At 31.4% G+C, this 22,477-nt stretch overlaps 2 protein-coding genes, 2 long non-coding RNA genes and 1 pseudogene across 4 annotated transcripts; 3 read left to right on the top strand and 2 right to left on the bottom strand.

Annotated features, from left to right (window-relative positions):
- Positions 1-2,079: 2,079 nt before the first annotated feature.
- LOC111291804 (homeobox-leucine zipper protein HAT22-like) lies at positions 2,080-3,997 on the top strand. The gene is made up of 3 exons (XM_022883832.2): positions 2,080-3,015; positions 3,126-3,205; positions 3,486-3,997. The coding sequence occupies exons 1-3, from the start codon at positions 2,521-2,523 to the stop codon at positions 3,763-3,765; spliced, it is 855 nt and encodes a 284-aa protein (XP_022739567.2). The 5' UTR covers positions 2,080-2,520; the 3' UTR covers positions 3,766-3,997.
- Positions 3,998-4,358: 361 nt separating this feature from the next.
- LOC149516362 (uncharacterized) lies at positions 4,359-5,117 on the top strand. Its single transcript, XR_016345594.1, has 2 exons — positions 4,359-4,772; positions 4,842-5,117. It is a non-coding gene; the product is annotated as an uncharacterized LOC149516362 (long non-coding RNA).
- Positions 5,118-7,973: 2,856 nt separating this feature from the next.
- On the bottom strand, positions 7,974-9,044 carry LOC149516361 (uncharacterized). Its single transcript, XR_016345952.1, has 2 exons — positions 8,299-9,044; positions 7,974-8,218 (listed from the first exon to the last, which is right to left on the bottom strand). It is a non-coding gene; the product is annotated as an uncharacterized LOC149516361 (long non-coding RNA).
- A 3,175-nt stretch (positions 9,045-12,219) lies between these two features.
- LOC111292420 (uncharacterized) lies at positions 12,220-14,895 on the top strand (annotated as a pseudogene).
- Positions 14,896-14,910: 15 nt separating this feature from the next.
- LOC111292968 (putative xyloglucan endotransglucosylase/hydrolase protein 6) lies at positions 14,911-16,638 on the bottom strand. Its single transcript, XM_022885637.2, has 4 exons — positions 16,387-16,638; positions 16,160-16,260; positions 15,864-16,060; positions 14,911-15,618 (listed from the first exon to the last, which is right to left on the bottom strand). The coding sequence occupies exons 1-4, from the start codon at positions 16,559-16,561 to the stop codon at positions 15,228-15,230; spliced, it is 864 nt and encodes a 287-aa protein (XP_022741372.1). The 5' UTR covers positions 16,562-16,638; the 3' UTR covers positions 14,911-15,227.
- Between the last annotated feature and the right edge of the window lie 5,839 nt (positions 16,639-22,477).

Here is a 22,477-nt window from a genome sequence, read left to right as displayed (position 1 = left end):
AAAAACGTGTTTCTTATTTTAAAGTACATATTCACATATATGCAAAAAAAACATGTTAGCATATAAAAATAAATTATACATTACAAAAATATAAAAGAAAAGTATAATTATTTCGAAAAGTAAAATACATAATTTTACTTTTATATAAAATAATTGTGTTAAAATTATTATTACATTTTATTATTTTTTCATTTTTCAATAAATTTTTAAAAGGTGAACAAATAAATAATAAAAAAACATATACCACAACAACCCAACTGCCAAAAGCAAATGATGTTTACAGTTTACTAATGGTCTCGACTCGTTATCTTGAAGCTGAAGATAGTGATTCCCATTGGCGTTGGCTGAGGCTGACTCGGCATATGCTTAGTGACCGTACACACCCACACACAAGCACCAAATTCAGCCTAATCCGAGGATCACGAAAGAAAAAGCACAATAAAAAACTGACTAATCAGAGAACAGAATTCCTTTACAAATTTCCAATTGATTAGTAAACAGAATAAACTTTTCGATTCAAGTTTCAAATTTGATCAGCTGATGAAATTTTATTTGAAAAAAAATATTTACTAAACCATGGAGAAAACAAGCCATTTTATTTCGTGGAAACAAGTGCACCACACCTTTCTGATAAATGACTGGTCCAGGGGGCCAACCAACAATCAAAAGTCCCTCTATTGAAGCAAAATTTTCGTTCGGAGATAATGATTTGATTCGGACAAGATTTGATTTGATTTTTTATATTATATAATATTATAAAAATTTAAATTAAATTATTTATTAATTTAAATAAAATTTGATTTTATTAATTTATTTTTAATTTATATATATTATTTTAATATAAAATTATTATTTTATTTTATAAAAATTTAAAAAATATATAAAAATTTAAAAATATATAATTAGATTTAATTTAATCTTTCATTTTTTTATTTAAAATTCGATTCAAATTTAATATATATATATATATATATTTAATATTTAAATTTAATTTAAATTAAATAAAAAAATTGATCTAAAATTAAATATTATAATTTTAAATTAATTTCTAAATTTTTATATTTTTTTTACGCCTTTAATTTTGTATGTCTTAATTTTTGGGTTTAGCCGGTAACAACTAACAAAAGTTTGATCTCGTGTTATTTGACTTTGTTTTATTGTTTTAGAGGGTGGTTTTATCATGTTTTGTGGGTGACCCAACTTCTGATCATTATAGCCGACAAAGCATTATTGGGAAGTGCTCATACAATGTATAGGAGAGGGGGGCAGTAGGCCCCAAACTCTCCACATCAACTTTTCTAGTTAAGCAAAGATCCGGATTCTTGCTGATGAATCATATTCTGGCACCATTATACCTCTTTGAAACCCCTCCAATGGTGTCTTGTACCTGCTTTTTGCTTTCTTTTTATTTCCCTATTCAACAAACAAGAAAACAAAGAAACTACCACATACATTATCATTGAACTATAAGAGAGAGTGGACATCCTTTTCTAATCTCCATATTCATAATAAGCAAGAGAAAAACTGCCCACCAGCTTTTTATAAATAAAAACCAAAAGAATGAAAAGAAAAGAATAGATCAAGTTCAAGTGCAATATTTGGTAAGCAAGGTGACATGATACCCATCTTTAACCAGTTAAACCAGGCATGGAGTGGGAGACAGTTCATCTGGTCTGTTATAAAGGGAACTTGTTAATCCAACGATGTCCCCCCTTGGAATCATAATCTCAAATTTAGGCATAGCTTTAATAATTACCCAAATTATCACTATTATACATCAAGAAAATTTGTAGCATAAGTAATCTTTGAATGGGTGCAAAAGTATAGGCCATATATATAAATTAGTGGGTATTGTTTGGGAAAGAGTGAACAGAAAAGAAAGTTATAATCTAAAAAATAAATAAACAAAAAGAAGAAAAATATCAAGGATGTTGGGGACATAAGTTAAATGAAGCAAAAGTTGGCTAATAATTGAAACATGCAAAGTAAAAACAACATATATACATATAGTAGAGTAGGAGTAAAAGTTAAATTTGGTACGTTAATGGGTGGCGAAGTGGTGATGGATCATTCTGTTGATGTGTTTCCCATTATCATGTGAATTGTGGTTATTTCTATGGGTTTGAGAGAGGGAGAGGAAATTGCCTTGTTTGTTTGTTAATATAATGGAGATAATTGTGGTGGGCTTCAAATGGTCAACCTTTGTATAGAGAGAGAGAGAGAAAGAGTAAGGATAGATAAGGATAAGCTTTCATAATTTTTTCTCGCACACCCAGATTCGTTTCTCGACTCAATTTATTCCTTTGATTAATAATCATAGCCAACCACCCACCCAACTCCCCCTCTCAAAAAAGTCTTTGCTCATTCTCTTCCCTTCTTAAGACCCTTTTGCACCCTCAATATCTTACAAACCACTCTCCCCCTCTATCTCTACTTTCTCCTCTCTTTCTCTTCTTCCTTCATTTTCTCCTAACAAAAAAACCTGTCCAACTCCATTGGTAAAACAAATTTTTCAGCTTAATGGGTCTTGATGATGCATGTAATACAGGCCTTGTTCTGGGGTTAGGCTTCTCATCGACCCTGGAAACTCCATCCAAGGCCAACAATCAAACACCCAAGAAGTCACCATGTCTCAAGTTTGAACAAACAGCCACGGCAGCCACAAGTTTTGAACCGTCGCTGACGTTGGGGCTTTACGGTGAGAGTTACCAAGTTACTGCTACCAAAAAGATTGATGTGAACAAAGGTGGTGGTTATCTTCATCACCATGAGGAACCTGCCGCCGGTGATTTGTATAGTCAAGCTTCTCCTCATAGTGCTGTTTCTTCGTTTTCTAGTGGTAGGGTCAAGAGGGAAAGAGACCTTAGCAGCGAAGAAGTAGAGGTAGAGAAGAATTCCTCTAGAGTTAGTGATGAAGATGAAGACGGTGTTAATGCAAGAAAGAAACTCAGGCTCACCAAAGAACAATCTGCTCTGCTCGAGGAAAGCTTCAAACAGCATAGCACTCTCAACCCTGTAAGCTCTTGCCTCTTCCCAAATCTTTTATCTGATATTAATCACTCTCAGCCTGATTAATTAGTTTTGATAAATTATAGTAATTGGCTGATTATATTTTATGCTAACAGAAGCAAAAGCAAGCATTAGCAAGGCAATTAAACCTGAGGCCTAGACAAGTTGAAGTATGGTTCCAGAACAGGAGAGCCAGGTGAATTAATAATCTTTAGTCTTTGTAATTAAAACCATCAACCACAAAGTTTTTAAAACAGATTAAACAGTAAATAACGGGGAAAATTTTCCAAAAGGCCCACGAAAAGAAAAAGCTTTTCTGTACCCCAAAAGAAACATTATCAACAACATTTGCAGCGCAAAGGAAACAAGTACTTCAAAGAAGCTGGCTTTCATTTTTATGTCTGGAAAGTTTTTGGCTTTACTTTTCAATTATCAAACAAATCATGAGAATTTTTTTTTCTTTCTTCTTTTGACAGGACAAAGCTTAAGCAAACTGAGGTGGATTGTGAGTTATTGAAGAAGTGTTGTGAGACTCTGACAGATGAAAATAGGAGACTGCAAAAGGAGCTACAAGAACTCAAGGCACTCAAACTGGCTCAACCCTTTTACATGCACATGCCAGCAGCTACTCTCACCATGTGCCCATCTTGTGAAAGAATTGGCGGCGTTGGCGATGGCAATTCCAAGAACCCATTTTCAATAGCTTCAAAGCCTCATTTCTATAATCCCTTTACCAATCCTTCTGCAGCTTGTTGATTAAGTTTGTTTAGAACTTAGTCGCAAAAAAAAGAAGAAAAAAAAAAAGACCCCCCGCAACCCAACTATTTTTTGGTTAAAGGGCTTTTAGTGAATTAAAATTAGTGTAATTAATTAATTTGTAAACAAACAATAGTATAATTACCGATCAATCTCCTCATCTTTTTTAAATATATGTTTGTAAATCATTAGAAATATATAGTATCTATGAAGGGATTACTGTTAGTATTTATTATTGATTCTTTTGTTCCATGTCCAATGATAGACTTCTTGTTTTGATCATCTGCCCTTTAAATTTTTGTTGTTTGCTTTGAGATGATTAATTTGTCTGACGACAACATTGCTTTGATCTTTTTATTTTTCAATTTGACATAGTGTTTTTGACTGTCAATAAAAGTCTGCCCTGATATTTGTACAAAGTTCTAATTAAAAAACAGAAGGAAATAATGGTGTTCACATTGACTTTCTTTTCAAGCTTTTTCAAATCAAAAGTTAGAAATCTTGTTGGACATGTTAGTTGAAAATCAACCATGTATGTACATATATATATATATATATATATACACTTGCTCTGAAACTTCGTCTAATGTATTTCTTTGAATGTATAGTACAAATGGGTCATCCCACTTTCATGCTGAAATAGTGCCCACCTTTTTAGGTGTCTCAAATGAAGAAGAAATTGGGATAATGATAAATCATTTGGAGGTTATGAATGATATGATTAAGTGAGAGAGGAAAAGGTTGTGGGGAGAAGGAGGTTGGCTCACGTGTATTTGTCTCTAATTTAATTTGTTTTCATACTTGAGAAGAGAAAAGCTCGAAAGCGAGAGAGAGAGAGAGACTGTCAAGAAAAATTTTTATAAAAAATAGGTGGTGAGAGGCGTGTAGACAAAGAAAGGAATGGATGATTCACTTGAAAAACCCACAAAAAAAAAAAAAGAAACGAGCAAGGGAAAATTGGAGGCCTAGCCATAGTCTCGTGAGATGCTCTCTCTTTAAGGGAACTGGTAGGCCATGCCCCACGTGATGTCCCAATGGCTCATCTCTTTTATTTTTCTCACAATCTCATCATGCAGATTTTCCATGAAGGTCAGACAGGACGACCCTTCTATTATATGGGCCCCAAAGGCATAGCGACCACCCCTCCTTTGCCTCATTTCTCAAATCCACTGTTGTAATTAAAATTCCAAATCTCATCCCAAAAGCAAGATATTCCACTTTGCAATAATGGAACCTATCTTAGGTTTCATGATCTATTGTTCAAGTGGAAGGTCTTTTTGTCATGGGTTATTGCAACTTTGCAAGTAATACATGTATTCGTTATATGCACGCTATCATGATTGGTGTGGTCATTAACATGAATGAAGAGAAACTTCTCTCCTTAGCAAATAGATAAGTATTAAGCACTAATATCTAAGTTCTGAATGTATTCCATTGATGATGATACCAGACAGTGCATTCTTAACGAACTCAAACAAAAAACAAAATAATTTTGGTTATGTTATTATGTGTATTCATCTAAAATTATTGATAACAAGGGTAAGGTATTGTGTATAAAAAAATAGTATTAGTTTTTTTTTTTTTTTTCCCTTTCATTCTTGTGATTGATGGCCTAAAATTATGGTGTGGACCAAGAAAATGATGAGAGCACTTTCCTGGAAAGAGAGGGTGACTTTCCACGAAACTACTCCAGCTTCCCTCGTTCTCGTCCTCATCATCATCACTTTCATCACCCATTTTTTTCCATCGCCATCATCATTATATGAACTCTTCAACCCTCTTTTGAACTTGAAGCATAAAAAATAATTATTCATTTGACGTTCGCCAAAGGATTATTATTTGTTATTCCTACTCCTTTTGGCAGTTTCAAAGAAGAGTTGTTTTTTTGTCTATGGGTGCTAAGCAAGTGGGGGGAATTACAGAGCAAATTCTAGAGTGGGAAAATTGACATATCTCCTTTAAATTAATAAAAAATTTTCCCAATTCTAATACTAATAATTAATAAATAATTCCTCTCTTGCATGATTAAAGATCTGCCTTACGTATGTGCCAACGTTATTATACCTAAAACACTGAAACCCCAAAAGACATGTGGCTTGTGTTGGCTGATTTGTCGGTCCATGAAGCTTTTGTTTTTGATACCAAAGAGTTGGATATGGTATTATCAAACAGATCTTTGCATTATTTATTTTGTATTATTTTTCGCCAATTAATGTTTGATAGCAACTAAGCTGGTTTTTAATGCAAGCAAGATCTGGTTATAATGAAACAGCAAAACATATATTAAAAAACAAAAACCTACGTGTTTTTTGTATTAAATGACATCCCCCTCCAATTATGGCTACCTTGAGTGCAATTTCTTCCCTGCACCAATCAAGCTTTCATCAGCCATTTTCCAAAAAAAAAAAAAAAGGTCAAGATCAAATTATTTATATTTAGTTTGGTTGATATGCTTGGAAAAAAAAATAGTGTTAAACGATGATTTGTATAGCATTTCGGATTTGGATAGAATTATTTATTTATTTTTAAATAAAAAAATTTTTATTTAAAATCCAAACGCCAAAAATTTTATACTTCAAATTTTTTTTTTTTTTAAAAGTGCAGTATTAATATTTACCGATATCAACAGCAATCAATTAAAAAAAATAATCATTTGAATTTTTTTGAGCTAAATATTTTTATAAATTTCTTTTTTTTTTTTACCTAAATGTTCATGTAAATCTCATGAAGCTCACTCATAGAATATCCTCATTTAATTTGTCTTTAGCCTTTTGAATTAAATATACTAGACTTTAACCGTAAACCGACTTGGTAGTTGGTTTTGATTAAAAGGGGCCAGATTCTTGATTAGGGTTAGGCAGGGAATTAGCTCATGATTATTGTTGATTAAACTAGACCTGACCCTGACTCATCCGTGATAAAAAAGTGGGATTGATAGAGCCGACCTAGGGGATTAGGAGTAATATAAAAGCAAAAATATAATTGAGGGTTAAAATGACTTGCTGCCAAACTTAGTCAAATTCCTATTTATGGAGCATAAGATTGCACGATAAAGTCAAAAGGAGAATCGGGGAAGGTCCATGTTGCTTCAACAATGATATGCCCTACATAAATTAACTCTAGTAGAGATGAGAAATCAAACTCAATCATATCAATAACATGTGATTTTTTTTTTTTTAATGACACGAAGGATTTGCTTTTTGAAAGCCTCTATCTAACTATTTTAAATGTCGTAAAGTCCGTCGGCAGGTGTAAAATTGTGTTATCTTTCAACTTATTTAATAATTCGATAAAATCATACTTAAAACTAAAGTGATATATTTTAATTCATAAATTTATTTAATTAATTTATGTAATTATTTTTAATAGGTGATATCTAATAAATTTAAATTCAGATTTTAACTTTTATAAATTTTTTTATTCTCAAACTCTTATCTTTCTTATACAAAAAGAAAAAATTGTTTGGCCCATGTTTTTGTTTATAGTCATGGGTTTTCATAGCTAAAAGATTATTACTTTTTTTCCAACTTAAAAAAAAAAAATTGCTTTGTTGTTGATATAATAATGTGTCTTTTAGGGACTCTGTCTTCCTGTTTGGGCACTTTCAAGGGGTTATTTTTCTTCCCATGAAAGGGAAGGACAAGATAAGGAGAAAAGACATGATGACTAGGCCTTTTGGCTGAAATTGCTTTAATAATTTGTTCCATAAAAAATATCAATTATATACATGATTGCAGCAAAAGATTACAGACTGAAAGCTGTCGTCGTTTGAAAATATAGCTTCCATGTAGACAATTCTACAAGACTTTTAAACTTGTTCCTTAACTGGGTTTAGTTTAACAGGTTTCTTTTTTATGATGTTATCGGCTGCATTTTTGTCTCCAATTCAAGTTAATTAGTCATGAAGATGATAAATCTTCAAAATTTTATCATACTGATATAATTTTTCTTCAGGTTCCATATCCAATCTTGTGAATGCAAGAATATTGCTGGAGTCTTGATTTTCATGTTTACTATTCTTTTAACTATTTCAAATCTTGCGTCAACTGTCAATGAAATTTTCATATTCTACAAAACCCGTAAAAGAAGTAAACAAGAGAAACTGTCATTCAAACCTAACCCGTTTTTTCTTGCATTGAGAAAGGATAACATGCAGTGAGAGAAAATCAAGAAAAGAGCATGGCATGTGATGTAAGCATTCCAAATCAAATCATGAACATGGGGGCCCTCTAGCGTTTCGTTCAACAAGCTGGCACTGTCAAACACATGACATCCAAAAGATTGGTGGGGGAACTGTGGCATTGCCATGTTTCATACATATCAACGCATCATCCAAAGGGAAACCAAATCATACATATGAACAACATTTGGATGGCCCCGTGACTCGCCCTGCCATGACCGGAACAGACACAGGAAGAAGAAACTATTCCAATTAATATACCTTGAATCAGTCCTACAGAAAGGAGGACCACAATCAACCAAAAACTTAATGTAAACAGAAGAATGAAAACTTGACAAGGCAGTTTGTCAAACCTTAGATAAAGACCTTTTATGGTAGTCTTTATAGACAGTTTCAATCAGATTTAATCAGGGACTCACGCCTGCAACCATTTCTGATATCCAATTATCTTTGATGGGTCCCCATAATCTTTTTAGCTTTTTCAGCTTTGTTTTAGTGGTATTAAACAGGGAATGACATCACCATCATGAAATTTGGATGTAACTTCCTCATCATAAATTTTTTTTACTGTTTTTTTTTCCCCAAACCTTGTTGTCCCAATGTAAAAAGGAAGCTTTGGATTGCCGATGAAAGAAAAAAAAAAAAATCTTTGAAAAGTATGCTCAAAGGAAAGATTTGGGGGAAGATTCCTAGAATGATTCTTTGGTCAAAAATCAAACACGACTTGAAGAACATACCAATAATTAAGCTGATAAAAACCCTTTAACGTCATTTCTCTTAATTGTGAACAACAGGCTCTGAAAGCTCTATGAATTTGCTGCTCGGCTCTTTTTTTTTTTTTTTTTCACTCCATGTCTAATTTCTTCCCTCGTTTATCCACAGAATTTCTACTTGTATATATGGGATTTTCTCCCATTTTTGAATACATATAATAATAAATTAATAAAATATTGGTTTCTGAAAATATGGCAAATACTAAATATTGGTGGATTTGGGTTGGGCATAGTATGAACCACAAGGTCACGGCCCAATTCGTTTTGTCCCCATCCAACGGGCTAGAGGGGGACGGTTGGGCCATGACGATTTTTTTTTTTTTTGATGAAACGAAACGATACTTTAGATCCAAATGAAGGATATCGGTTTTTTTTTTTTTTTTTTTTTTTACAGTTAATTTCAGGTGATTAAAACAAATTGCTTCACATGTAGCATTTTTATTTTTTTGTTGATAAGCATGATATTAAGGCTTTTTGCGATAGATATATATATATATATCTTTCAAAACAAATGCTTAAAAATTATGATATTATTATAATCAATTACTGTATATAATTTTAAAAATATTTTTATCATCTTAATAAATATTTTTAGAATATTTATTAATAAATGATATTTAACATATTTGGAGTTTAAATTTTAACACATCTAACCTTTTTCTTTTATTTTTAAATTGTGATTTTTTTTATATCAAAAACAAAATCTTCTGCTCCAAGATACATATCTATGTCAATTATTTTTGGCCAATAAATTGCACGTCAAATTGATAATTGGGTATTTATTACTTGTAAAACAGGTACGTAATCTAGTAGTCAAATGTTGATCATCTCTTCTAAAATGAAATCTCGCAAGAAAGTTTAATTTCCTTAAGGTATCCTACCAAGAAAGTTTAATTTCCTTAAGGTATCCTACCAAGAGAATTAAAATATACTTCTGTCTTTTTCTCAATGAAAAAAATATATTATTGGAGAAAAGACAGAAGGATATTAATAATTCTGCATTAAATTTCTGCACTTTCCACAAAAATTGGGGAAAGAGGTGTTTGTCAAAAGAAAATTGGTCATTTTAAGCTCTCCTGATCTTCAAATATTGTTTTTTTTTCCTGATCTTATATATCCATGATGTGATCTTATATTAAGAAAAATATTGAAGGTATTATAAAAAAAAAAAGGGAAAAAGATTGAAGGAGATGTTAAGATGGACAATTTGTTAATTTGAACATGAATATGGAACTTTATTTGTTGAAAATTGAATTAAAAGAGGTCTAAATGGATAAGTTATTATGAGAACAAGAAATCATTTCCTAGAGATAAAACCAGCAATAAGTAAACGTTGTAAATGGAATGAGAGTAAGAGACAAAGGATATAGCAAACCAGGAACAAGGCCAAGGTTTATATAAATAACAATTATTCAGGCGTGTGTTTCAGGTGTTTTCTGTAAATAGACAGATTGTTATCGAGATTGGTGCAACTGTTGGGACTTCTGAGTGTCTCAGACAAAAGTACAAAATGGACTTGGTTAAGAAGATATGGTTGTATATAATCTGTCCACTGGCTATCCATTCAAGGTTAAACGGTAGCCAAGTACAACAGTAACTACTGTCCAAAAAACTTGTCCATAAGACGAACCAGACATCGAAATGAAGATTCAAAACATTCATCGATCGCCCAAAGGCTTTTTCTGATATCCCATTTTGTTTGAACTTCCTGATAACTAGCTGAATCATTCCTTCAGGGGGTCTAAAACAAGATTAATTCAAGCTGCTTTTTTTGAGTATGCCAGTCTTCCTTCATCAAGAATCAGAAGTGCCTCCTTCAGCAGCTATATATTAATATGGTTAGTGAAGATCTTTTCTAGACATCTTACCGTCATGTCATGGTTCATGATCATGCTTTTGAATAATCGTTAATCCAACAAGTGAGGTCGAGTTTTGTTGAATGGTGATGAGTATGGGTGCAATTACATTTCTTCTTGTGATTCTATTGATTTTTGCAAATTTTGGAGCTCCAGCCGGTGCTCCTGGAACTTACAATTTCTCCCAGACGGATTCATTCTGCAAAATTTCTTGCAATAACACTTTGGAGGACAAGAGAGGTGTGCCAACAGGAGCAAATCCTCTCCATAACAGGCAGAAGAAAGGAAGAAATTAAGTTGGAGGTTAATTTCCCCAAGCTCCTCAATTTTTATTACGAGGATGGAATCATAAGTTGCATTTGCCAACCTAGCTACTCTCTCTGATACATCAATCATAATGTCCCTTGTAATTAATCTAGTGCAAACCTACCCTTTGAATTGAAATGATGACAAGATATGATAATCATAATTAACTTTTCTTCACATGAAAGATGCATGCTGATGCTGAAAACAAACAGCAAACAACCTTAAAGCATAGAACTAGAGTAGAGTATTATATTATTTTCATCTTGTCTGCTAAATGTTTTCATCAATACCACGCGTGATATGAGAGATAATTAAGCTTCTACAAATTAAATATGAAAATTACAATTAAATGATATTTCTATATATGCTTGTCCGGTATGGTTGGTTTTTTCTGATGTTCTCTTTCTGTTTGTCAGGTTTCTTATGAACCTGACTGGCCGCCTAGCTACGACAATATTCAATCACATTATATTAACAAGGATTGATTTGATTGTCAGTTACTTTATATTTGTATTTTAATTTGTAATTTAAGTATAAATAATATAATTATTTAGCTTAACTTACCGTAATTTGAAAATAAAAAAATTATAAATTATAAATTTATTAAATATCACTTTTTAAATATGATTACATTAATTAATTGAATTTAAATTAAAATTTAATAATATAAGATTTTTTTGAGATTAACTAATTGAATTTTAATAAATAAAATACATTAAAATGATATTAATTTAATTTATATAAGGGTTTTTTTTTGGAGTATATTTAAGGGTTAATTTGGTTGCATGGCTTTGTCAAGTTTTGGGTGTGGTAAATATCTACTATTTCTACTTAATTTGCAGAGTTTAGGTTATCAAAGTAGAATACAGGGTTGAGCCAGTGGGCCGGCTTGCAAAAGATCTCTCAGCCCACTGAAAAATTTCCACGTATCTTGTTTTCTTACGGCCCCCCCCCCCCCCCCCTTTTTTTTTACATGTAACTTATGTAAACTACTAGCTTAGTCCTTCAAGTATTTTTTATTTTTTTTCTTAAATATTTATGTAAATATATTACTTTTCACCAAAATTCTCTTTATGTAATCCACTTATTCTCACTGTATAGTTTAAATTTTCATATAAATTATAAAGTTTTTTTTTTTTTTTTTGCTTTTAGTCAAGTTATTTCCTTATGCTAATTTTATGATAGAAAAAAAAAAAGAACAAAATAATTATTTTGAATCCATATATAGTGTACATTAAATGAAAATATACTAGAATTTTAACTACATATATATGATATTATATATACAATTTACACTGTTAATATGATTTTTTTTAATAAAAAGTGTATTTAATATGATATGCTCATTGTATTTACATAGTCAGATAACCTGATTAATTGTGCAGGATGAGGGATAAACCCTTTTCATAGAATCTTGAGTGTCTTCTGAAGGCCCAGCCACCAAGGCCCCCTGATGAAGGGAAGAACAATCATCTAGTTGAATGTGGAATCTGTTATGCTTAATATCTCCCCATTTGTAATGCTTTACATGCTTGAGATGTTCCTGAACTATTGTTTGTAGACTTAACTCTAAAATGTTCATGCAGGTGATGGGTTCGGCCCTAACAGTGGAACTGTGACTGATTTACACTTGTGAGAATAACAGTTGCAGCAACGCTTTCCACAGTATGTGCCTAGTGGACGGGTTGCATTCTATCACAATGAAAAGGCAGTATGTCGAGCTCTTAAAGTGGTTGTATATTTTAATCTAGTTCATACCGGAGTGTAATTTTATTTCCTATCTGCTACGTGTTGTGATCAGTTGAAAATTGTTTGGTTGCTGTGGCATTTCCTGCTGCTGGAATTGGGCTACCTATCTGCTCGAATGATCAATCCTGCAAACAAGTTGGGTCACTTAATCCTTGTTCATGTCCTTGTTTATGTCTTATTGATCTAGTACACCGAGTGCCCTTTTGCAGAGGTTGGACCCACTGTACCTGACCTCATATTCTTTAGTTTCAACTAGGTACTGTAGTACAACCTGTGATGAGAGGGGACCCACATGAAAGTTGGAGGGGCAATATAGATTGGATGTAATGTGGATGTCTTCTGGGATTTGGATGCATCTGCAATTTTTACCAAGCTTTTAAGGGCACAAATACATTGTCCAATAAATTATTGGGGCTACTTTCACCGGAAAAGGTTGAATAGCGTTAAGGTTTGATAAGTTGATGACAAAGAGCTTTTTTGCTTTTCATTTTTGTGTCAATTTACAGGTGACTCTTTCAGTTATTTGATTCAGGGTACAGTCTCTCCATACATTGTAAATCGGATTGGCTTCCAATATTTCTCATTGCTTGTGCATACCCCTCATTTTTATTAGCTGATTTGCAGATTTGTGTTATGTTATTATATTTTTCCTCCTTCCAAACACTCGAAATAAAAGTTTCCCAAGGAATTGTTCAAATTTATCTTAACATTTTGAGATGTGAGATTATCTGCAATTAGTTTATGAAAAAATATTAGCGGAAACTGATCTTCAATGCTGTTGAAAGGCTAAACTAGCACTAGGCGTCTTTTTCACTTCATATCATACCACGTTTACCATTGGGTTTCTCTTTCTTTTTCCTTGGCAACTTGGTTGTTTAATTTATGGTTGTTCGCTTGTGTTGCAGGTCATTCAATGTTCAGTTTGGTCATTGTCCGTACTGTTCAGAGCCAGTTGCAGTCAAAATCAATGCCACAAAGAATTAGAGATTTTATTAGTTCTTACCAAAGATCCCAAGCTGATTCATCCTTCTCAGAGATCCTCTCATTGAGGGGAAGATTAAAATTATAGGAGCCTGTGAATTTCGTAATGGCCAAAGCAGCTAAACTTCTGAGGTGAGGCACCATAAACTCTAAAAGATTAAAGCTTCTTTTGTCCACGCAGCTACTGAAAATCCATTCCATTTTGCTGTAATGAAGAGCATTAAAACAGGACTAACAGTTTCAGAGAATCCAATGTAGGTTTGTGCCCACTTGTACTCAACTGTTTCATTTACTGTGACTGGTGACCAACAATGACTTGTGGCTTTCTCTTTATTATTATTATTTTTTTGGAGAACAATTTCCATCTCTGCACTTGATTTTTTTTTGAAGTCATGTTAGAATCTGATTGAACGGGAATGGAGTTGCAGATGATATTGCTGCTTTGCTGCTGCTTCACAGTTCACTGGATGGTTTCTGCTTTCTAGTACTAATGGGGTCGTGCCATGATTTATTTGGGGCCCTGGACAGTAAATCGTAGTAAATACACCTATAAAATAAAGGTAGTTGGCTGGCTCTCCCCAAGTTGTATATGTATTTGAATATATCATTTGTTAGCAGCTACCATGAAATTACAAATTTACAACTCCTTGTGGATTGAATGACAAAAAAGGAGGGGATTTAAGTCGTCCTTTTCTCTAGCCCATATTTTGTCCTCTTCTTTACCATGTATAAGCATTAAACTAGCGACTTAAATGACCAAAACAAAAATTAAGCCAGTGGTACTGATTTTTTTCCCTTTCTGAACCCATGTGTCATTCACTGCAAAACTTAATCTGCAGCTAAATCTTTGGCTAAGCATCCTCTCCTTCCCGAACAATGATTAAAAAAAAAAAAAAAAGGCCATAACCTAGACCTCACATAGAAATGAAGTACTTTCCAAACAAATAATATATATGGACGAGATCAATGAACCGACGACTAATCGTTCACCCTGGGACCCTGAATGTGGTGCACGTGCTTAATCAAGAAACAACTTTTATGTATTTCCAGTACCAAATGAATCAATATTGGCCAAACATTCAAGTGAAATACAATGCATCAAAAGAGAGGGGACCATTCATTAATCAATTCAAAGCAAACATTTCAAACACTAATGAATTTCCAGCGTTCTGTCATTTCCTTACAATAAATCTATTTTGTTGTTTTGCATCATTATGATGAACCATTAAAATACGCCAACCATTTTTTTTGAAAGCCAGCTAGATTTTTGCCTTTGGCCATGAAAAAGTATAGATAAGAGTTAAATTAATAAATTATCCTTTTGATGAAAGCTTTTATTAGGCACAAAATAATATGCTCCAAATACAGACAATACTTGTCTACAATTAGAAATTGACTTTGCCCATTCCAGGAACCCTACCTTTCACTTCACAATTATATGCACACAAGAATAACTTATTTTCCTTTATAATAACCCCAATTTTTTGCATGGCTCTCTTATAACATATATAGCTATTATTGTACAAAGGCAGGCGTGTACGTAGAGTATGACATGAAACGTATGGTATATCAATATTCTGGACAGTTGAGTTTGGATATGGAACTTTGGATAAGATTTCAGATGCCTGCCATGCACTCCGGCGGGGTAACCGGGTATCGAGACTTGTCGGTGCAGTAATTGTAGATCATATGGTTCATACGAACCCACCTGTATCTTCTAGCTTCCATGGCATTGAGGGCTTGGTAAGCAGTCCCCTCCCACCAGTTACTAGGGCTTGAGGCACAGTTTGCTGGCCCTGGCACAGGACATCCTTCAATGTCAAAGTCCTTGTAGTAGGCTAAGAAAGGAGCTTTGCTCCAATCAATTTTCTCCAGGCCTCCTCTTGTTGCCCAATCATCAGCTTCCCACAGTGTTGAATACACTCCCATTGGCTGGAACTTTGGATATGGGATGTTCCTAGCTTCATTGTTCTTGTAAACTCTGATCGGCACTTCATCAACATAGAACCTGTAAAAACCACCAACCACAATTTAACAACGACCCATTAATAATAATAACCATTTGTCAGTTTAACTCAACTAATCCTTGTATATCATTAATTAAAGTCATCCCAATTAATCATGCTTGACTTTATACGTAAAACTTTATGGTGTCTTATTAAAAGTTGATACAACTTTTATTGATTTGATAGATATTTTTTTCTCTCTTGTTTTCCTCCTCCCATTCCATTACCAATATTTTACCCAACTTACACAATATGATGATGGTTCCACATAATCGTGTAAGTATGGAAATCTGCAGCAGGATCAAACCAAAGGTTAACTCTTTGTTCCCTGTCACCCTTTCCATGAGCATAGATATTGGTTTGAACAGTATAAGGCTGCCCACTTCGGTTTCCCAAGAACTCAAAATCTAGCTCATCTCTTACAGTATCTGTATCAGAATTCATCTGCAATCCGAATTAAAATGAAAACCAACTAATTAATTATTTTCAGTGTCTGAAAAAATATATAAAGAGACGTGAAGCATTGAAGATTATGTAGCGTACATAAAAGGCGGTGACTGTTCCGGCAGAGTCACCAGGGATGAGCTTGATCTTCATGCTGACACGTCCGAACAAATACTGCCTTTTGGAAGCAAATCCACAGCCTGAAAAAAAAAATGAATAACAAAAATTATAACATATGGTTTTGTTAATCATGATTATCCAATTTAAGGTTTCCAAAATAAATTTTAATTACTTCAAATAATAAGTGACCCCACGAAAAGTGTAACCTGAATTTTGGTCTAGAACAAGTTGGATGGCCCTCCCTCCATCGATTTGCCTAATATGGGAATCAGACCAAGTGATTCTAAAATCTTCAAGGAAAGTGGCTGGTCGTCCTGAAACAGAGACGGAAATTGCAAGAATACAACAGAAAAGCAAAAGAAAAGCATTACTTAAAGCCATGGTCGTGTAAATTAAGAAGAAAAAGGAAAAGAAAGAAAGATAAGAGAATTATTATGATCAAGTTTGTTGTAAAGATGACATGGGAGTGTAGTATATATATAGGTGGGAGATTAAAGTGAGACGGTCGATGTAGACTGCTGCATTCAAACGGAAAGTGCCATCACCAGCTTAGCTTTCTATCCAGCTAATGGCAAGCCGTCATTAGGCCCTACTACACAACTGTAGTTATTTTGCCTTCGGAACCTGATGTAACTCATACAATAGCTTATGCTTATATGATATTAGAGTTTAATTTACTCGATCCATGTAAATACTTTACGAGATGATATTTAATATATCTAAAATTTAAATTTTTATTTTAAATCCATACTGTGACTTGAATTTATGCTTCTATCCAAAATTTTTTTTATTCTCATCCTTTTGTTTTTATTTCCAAACCTAATTAACTTATTTTCTTATTAGATTTTGTCCTTATGATTAATCACTGTCAATAATCGTCAATATTCTCAACGGTGAATCCAATAATTTTTTTTAGAATATTCACTTATAATATATATAATTTTATTAATTTTATTAATAAAAAGGGCTATCAACAGAAAATTTTGAAGTATTTAGGAAATTTTTTTTTTAATTTTTGATGTTGTCCATAAACACCGTAAATTTACATTTGATTTGACCCTACATATCCTTTATCGTGTGCCATCATCATCAAAATATATTTACATTATGAATTCTTCTAACACTTTATATAAGCAGTACTTAAAATCGCCCGACTCTTTGACTCATTCGATTTTTGAATTATATATTGCCTTAAGATTAAAAATAAAAGTGAATTATTACTTATCAATTAGATTATGGGTCAATATTTCATTCATGGAATTGATTTGGCATGAACCTAACCGACAAGCTGTGCCTAAAAATTTTAGTCAACTAGCCTTGGACTTAATGCCATAGCCAATCTCATCCAATCATCCTTCTCTCATCATATATCTTTGGACAGCCAAGAGATGGTGATTGATAAGGAATGGGGACTGGCTGGATTCAACTCATAATTGCTAGCTCCTAAGCATAATTTAAAGATGCAACTGATTGGCATTTGATTTTTTTTTTTTTTTGTTCATAGACGAAATAAAAATGTTATCCATCAAATTGAAGGGAACCTGACCGATTGGGGCCAAATTAAGCTTCAAAACAGCCAGAGAAAGACTGAGAAAAATATAAGACAAAGAGATTATTTTTCTTTCTTTGCATAATGAAATAGAAGAATCCTGGGTTTCACCAAACATTGGCTGCCACGTGGTTTCCAAGTCAATAATTTTTGTTAATTTCCGAGCCCAAACAGGCAGAACTCCAATTTCAACGACGTGGAGGTTTCTAATTGGATATAGGACAGATTGATGACTGGGTTAGTAAATAGTGGGGACCTCTCTTGATGTGCCTGTCAGAAAGTCGGGAAGCTTACGTGTTAAAACAAGATTGGTCTATTTTGTTGCAGTTGATTAAGGTAATTTATGAATTTTTTAATTAAATAATTATGATAATAATATAGAAAGCAGTATAATATTTGAATTACTTCATAAGGTATTATTCACGTAATAAATTAAAAAAAAGAAATAATTTCCTAATCCAAAGAAAAGAAGATAGGACATTTTATTTTACTTTATTTTATTAATTTTAGTGTATAATATAAGATGTGGGTGGAGATATTTTGGGGCCATATGATAGAAAGATTTCATAGAGGAACAGGTGAAAATTTTTGGTTTTATTTAATGTTATTTTATTCTTTTCCAGCATGCTATCCGTTAGTGTTGTCTACAGTTTTCTTTTACTTTTTTTTTTTTTTTTCATTTTTAGATTTTTAATGATCTCTCCACATAAATTAGAATCAACGGAATAATAATAAGAAAATAAATCTTATGATTTTTTCTATTTACAATGAAACACATTATCTTATCAGATTTTGAATTATTATACAATAAACAAATAATTCTATCTTATCTTATAAATTTAATATTAAAACCATTATTTCCATAATTACAAATTTATCAACTAAAATAAATTTTGGTAGGACTGCTCTTGGTGCCACTAAAAGAACATGGAAACCACGAGAAAACTTTGGAGCATGTGACAGATTTTAATATAGGAAAAGCCATGCTATTAGTTGATCCCTATCCACACTTTGTACTTAATGTAAATATATATTTATGAGAAAATTAATTTAATTCGAGGATCAGTTGCACCTATTACACAGTTTTATAGTTAAAATAATTAATATCTGTGCAATAATTATGGCACGTTTTGCTTCATTAAAATGAATAATTGATTAAGAGTAAGGATTCATTTACATCAATATAATTGTTACACTTTTTTTTTTTTTTTAAATTTTGAATTCGGATCAAAATAAATATTTTATATCTTAGCTATTTTGATTTAATGATAAAAAAATATAACACTTATACTGATATAAATGCATCTCTACTCATTAATTAAAACTAGATATTTTTTTGTAAATTAAAACAACAAAACGCCGCGTTTCACTTTCCCAATTCCCACCACACTTGCCTTTTATTATTACATAGTATTTTCTTAAAATATAAAAACCTAACCTCTTAAGAATTAAGAAACCTAGGTAATTAGGGTTTGAAAATGAAGCGAATTAATATCGACCCTCCACTATCTTTTCTCTTGTACAAGGTTTTTCTTTTTAATGTACAAGGTTATAAATTTGTAGGTTATTATAAGCCTAGCTAATTAAACCTTCAAGAAAAGCTCACGAATTAAAATAAGAAGAAAAAAAATACTTACAAAGGAAAGACATGAAATTTGTGTTAAATTTTAGATGGGTATCCGACTTTAAAAAAAATTGATAATATATTGGAAGGCATTTGTTATATTTATGTGTTTAAATTATTTTTATTAATTTAACTGATTTGATTTTTTTTTTAATCTTCATTCTAATAGACTTATTAAATTACATCTAAAATCGATTGATAATAAATTAATTAGTGACATTGTTATATATATGTTCAAGTAAAAGTAACTATTTGGAGTTGCCCATGACTTTAATTAAAATTATTATAAGCATATGATCATACAAATTCTTTTTTTTTTTTTAATATAAAAGAGACAATTGCCCTAGAATATACCTATCATTACAAAGGTTAAATTTGATAAACTTTAACAAATTATAGCTAGTGAATAATGACATATGAATTGAGATTGGCTCCCTTTATGTTTCCTGATTCCGTAATTTTTTCTTACATATATAGGAATAGTTTCGGCAAGGTCTCAACTGTACATGGTTACAGCTTGACTGTAGTTTTCATAAATTTGGATGCCATTAGCATTTAAGAAGATATAGATAGAATTAGGTTAAAGGGGACCAGAGACCAGAACAATTGCACGAATGGAGGGCATTTTACGACTATACGTGTTTTGATAAATTTGAAAGTTATGATGTCAACATCGGCCAGGTATGTACGTCTTTGAATGGTGGTGATTGATGTATGGCTGGTATTCATGTACACATCCACATGATTTCATGGATTTTATGGATATTTAAACTTTATATATGTATAACAGTACTTCTCCTTCTATGTACAGAAGTGTTGATTATCTGGTAGATAGAATTTCATTAATTGCTAGAGAATCAATTTCATCTGAGCTGATCTTACTATTACGCTGAAAATTCCCTTAATTGGATTTTTGAATGACTAAGTGCTAATTTTTTGTTTGAATTTTTTTAGTGTTCGATGATTAATATATAATAATGTGGAACAATTTTTATGAATGATTATATTCATTGAAGGATGAAACAATCAGATTATCCAAGAAAATAAAAACCAGCACCTTATTAACTTGATTAAATCGTGTGAGGATTTCTCTTCTATTCAAATTTCACAGGAACCTAAAGTAATTTGTGGGGTCTGTTTAGGGAGGAGCTTGAAGGTTGGCACAGTCCAACAAGAAAATAATAGAAGAATCTCACCACTTTTGCAATATTATCTGTAGTTTGATTTGAATGCTTCCCTTATTGAATTTGGCTAATATGTCTTTCTCCATTCATGTTATTATCCATTTAAAACTTAGACATGAGAAAATGGGCACCCACATGCTAATGGATAAGAAAAAGGTATCCACCCAATTTTTTTTTTGAAAGAAAGGATAATTATGTTATAATCATATTGGCATTATCATGATGTGCATACTATAACCACCTTCAACACTGCTCTGTTTTTGTTTATGCATATTTTATTTATTTATATCAATTAAATGACCGATAATATAAGTTTTTTTTTTTTTTTTTTTATAAATTTCAAACCTATTAGATATCATTTTTTAGGTTTTGCTTAGTGAGAATGAAGGAAAATAAATGAGGATAAAAAAATTTCTAATCTAATAGTTAAAATTCATAATTACTTTCTTACTTTCCATATAAATCTAACAGATTTTTCTTACTTTGTAATTTAATCATTAGATTTATATATTTTTCATTCTCGAACCCTTTCCATTCTTTCTATTAAACAAAACTTTAATAATAATTATATAAATTAATTGAATTAAATCGTCAATTTAGTCTTATCTTAATTTTGTTTTTTGGCCAACATAAGTGCTATTAATTAATTATGGTTAGTTTTCTAACTAATTAATGAGCTTTATTAAAAACATGTGACTTGTGCAAACACAACATTATTACATTTTTTTGGGTTTGGTTCACTAACTAATTAGGAGTTGTAATTTTATAGAATTAACAAATATATATTAGGTCTTTCATATAAATAAAGGACATTCTACTACTTTTTATTTTTATTTTTTACATAATCTATTTCCTATATGTACAAAAGCAAAGAGAGGATTAATTAATTTTAAGCAAATTACCAAATAATTATTTCTTATTATTTACCTTAGGGTTTAGATGGGATCATGGTTGGGAGTGACATGGCTTTGAAACCCTAACAGTTTGTGGAATATCAAATCAGGCACTATCAATTTGTCTTTAATTAAGCATTCAAAATTTGATTCGATTGCAAGGCATATGCCATCGTTTTCAACTTGAAAAAGATTGTTAATGTTATAATTATTGAATAAGTATCAAAAAAGCATATCTAAACATTTTTTAAGATTGTATTAAATGATCTAAATTAATTAAATTCAAAGAAAGAATATAAAAATAAGGATTTCGTCTTTGTGTATAAATAAATAATATAAATTGTAAAATAAATTCTATTTAAATTATTCTAATAATTAAAAATATCAAACTTACCATCAAGTCAAATGTTGGGTCGTTTAAACAATTATTTTAACTTTATTATTTTCTGTTGCAATCAAAGTTCTGACCTCCAAGCCGTATATAATTTTCCTCATCGTTATGTGCATTGTATATGAATGAATAACAGTGCACGGCTGAAGCTCATTTAATGTTGCATGGCAATTGCACGTGCAGGGAAGGAAATGCACTTGCCCTGAAAAAGACTGCTCAAACATTTTTACTGTTTACATGCAGAAGACTTTTTGGCTAAAATAATTGCGCAATCATTTAAGATCTCTTTTTTTTTTTTTTAAGAAATAATAAAGATTTAAATTAGATTAAATTTGATTTAATTTTTTTTAATAATGTATAATATTATAAATTTTTAAAATTTAATTTGAATTCAAACTTACATTTTTTTTTATATCAATTCAATTCAAATCGAATTTTATTAGTTTAATTTAATTTATCGGTTTTTAAATTTTGTATATGTTATTTTAATAAAATTTTTAATATATTTAAATATATTTTTATATAAAATAATTTTTTTATTTTATAAAATTTAAAAAATATAAAAATTAATAAAAATATATAATTAAGTTCCATTCAGTTTTTAATATCTTGATTTAAAATTCGATTCAAATTTAATATTTAAATTTGATCCAAAT

The sequence above is a fragment of the Durio zibethinus genome, chromosome 10 (assembly GCF_047325235.1).
Source record: "Durio zibethinus cultivar Kanyao isolate XHJ-2024 chromosome 10, ASM4732523v1, whole genome shotgun sequence".
Taxonomy (NCBI): Eukaryota; Viridiplantae; Streptophyta; class Magnoliopsida; order Malvales; family Malvaceae; genus Durio; species Durio zibethinus.
The sequence above is the reverse complement of the archived record's forward strand: the minus strand, read 5'-3'. Positions and strand labels throughout refer to the sequence as shown.

What these genes read in the sequence shown, in the direction of transcription:
- LOC111291804 (XM_022883832.2), top strand. Translation starts at nt 2,521, where the DNA reads ATGGGTCTTGATGATGCATGTAATACAGGCCTTGTTCTGGGGTTAGGC. An exon ending in AGCATAGCACTCTCAACCCT is followed by an intron (nt 3,016 to 3,125) that starts GTAAGCTCTTGC and finishes TTATGCTAACAG; the next exon opens with AAGCAAAAGCAAGCATTAGC. An exon ending in TTCCAGAACAGGAGAGCCAG is followed by an intron (nt 3,206 to 3,485) that starts GTGAATTAATAA and finishes TTCTTTTGACAG; the next exon opens with GACAAAGCTTAAGCAAACTG.
- LOC111292968 (XM_022885637.2), bottom strand. Translation starts at nt 16,561, where the DNA reads ATGGCTTTAAGTAATGCTTTTCTTTTGCTTTTCTGTTGTATTCTTGCA. An exon ending in GAACAGTCACCGCCTTTTAT is followed by an intron (nt 16,061 to 16,159) that starts GTACGCTACATA and finishes TTCGGATTGCAG; the next exon opens with ATGAATTCTGATACAGATAC. An exon ending in TGGAACCATCATCATATTGT is followed by an intron (nt 15,619 to 15,863) that starts GTAAGTTGGGTA and finishes TGGTTTTTACAG; the next exon opens with GTTCTATGTTGATGAAGTGC.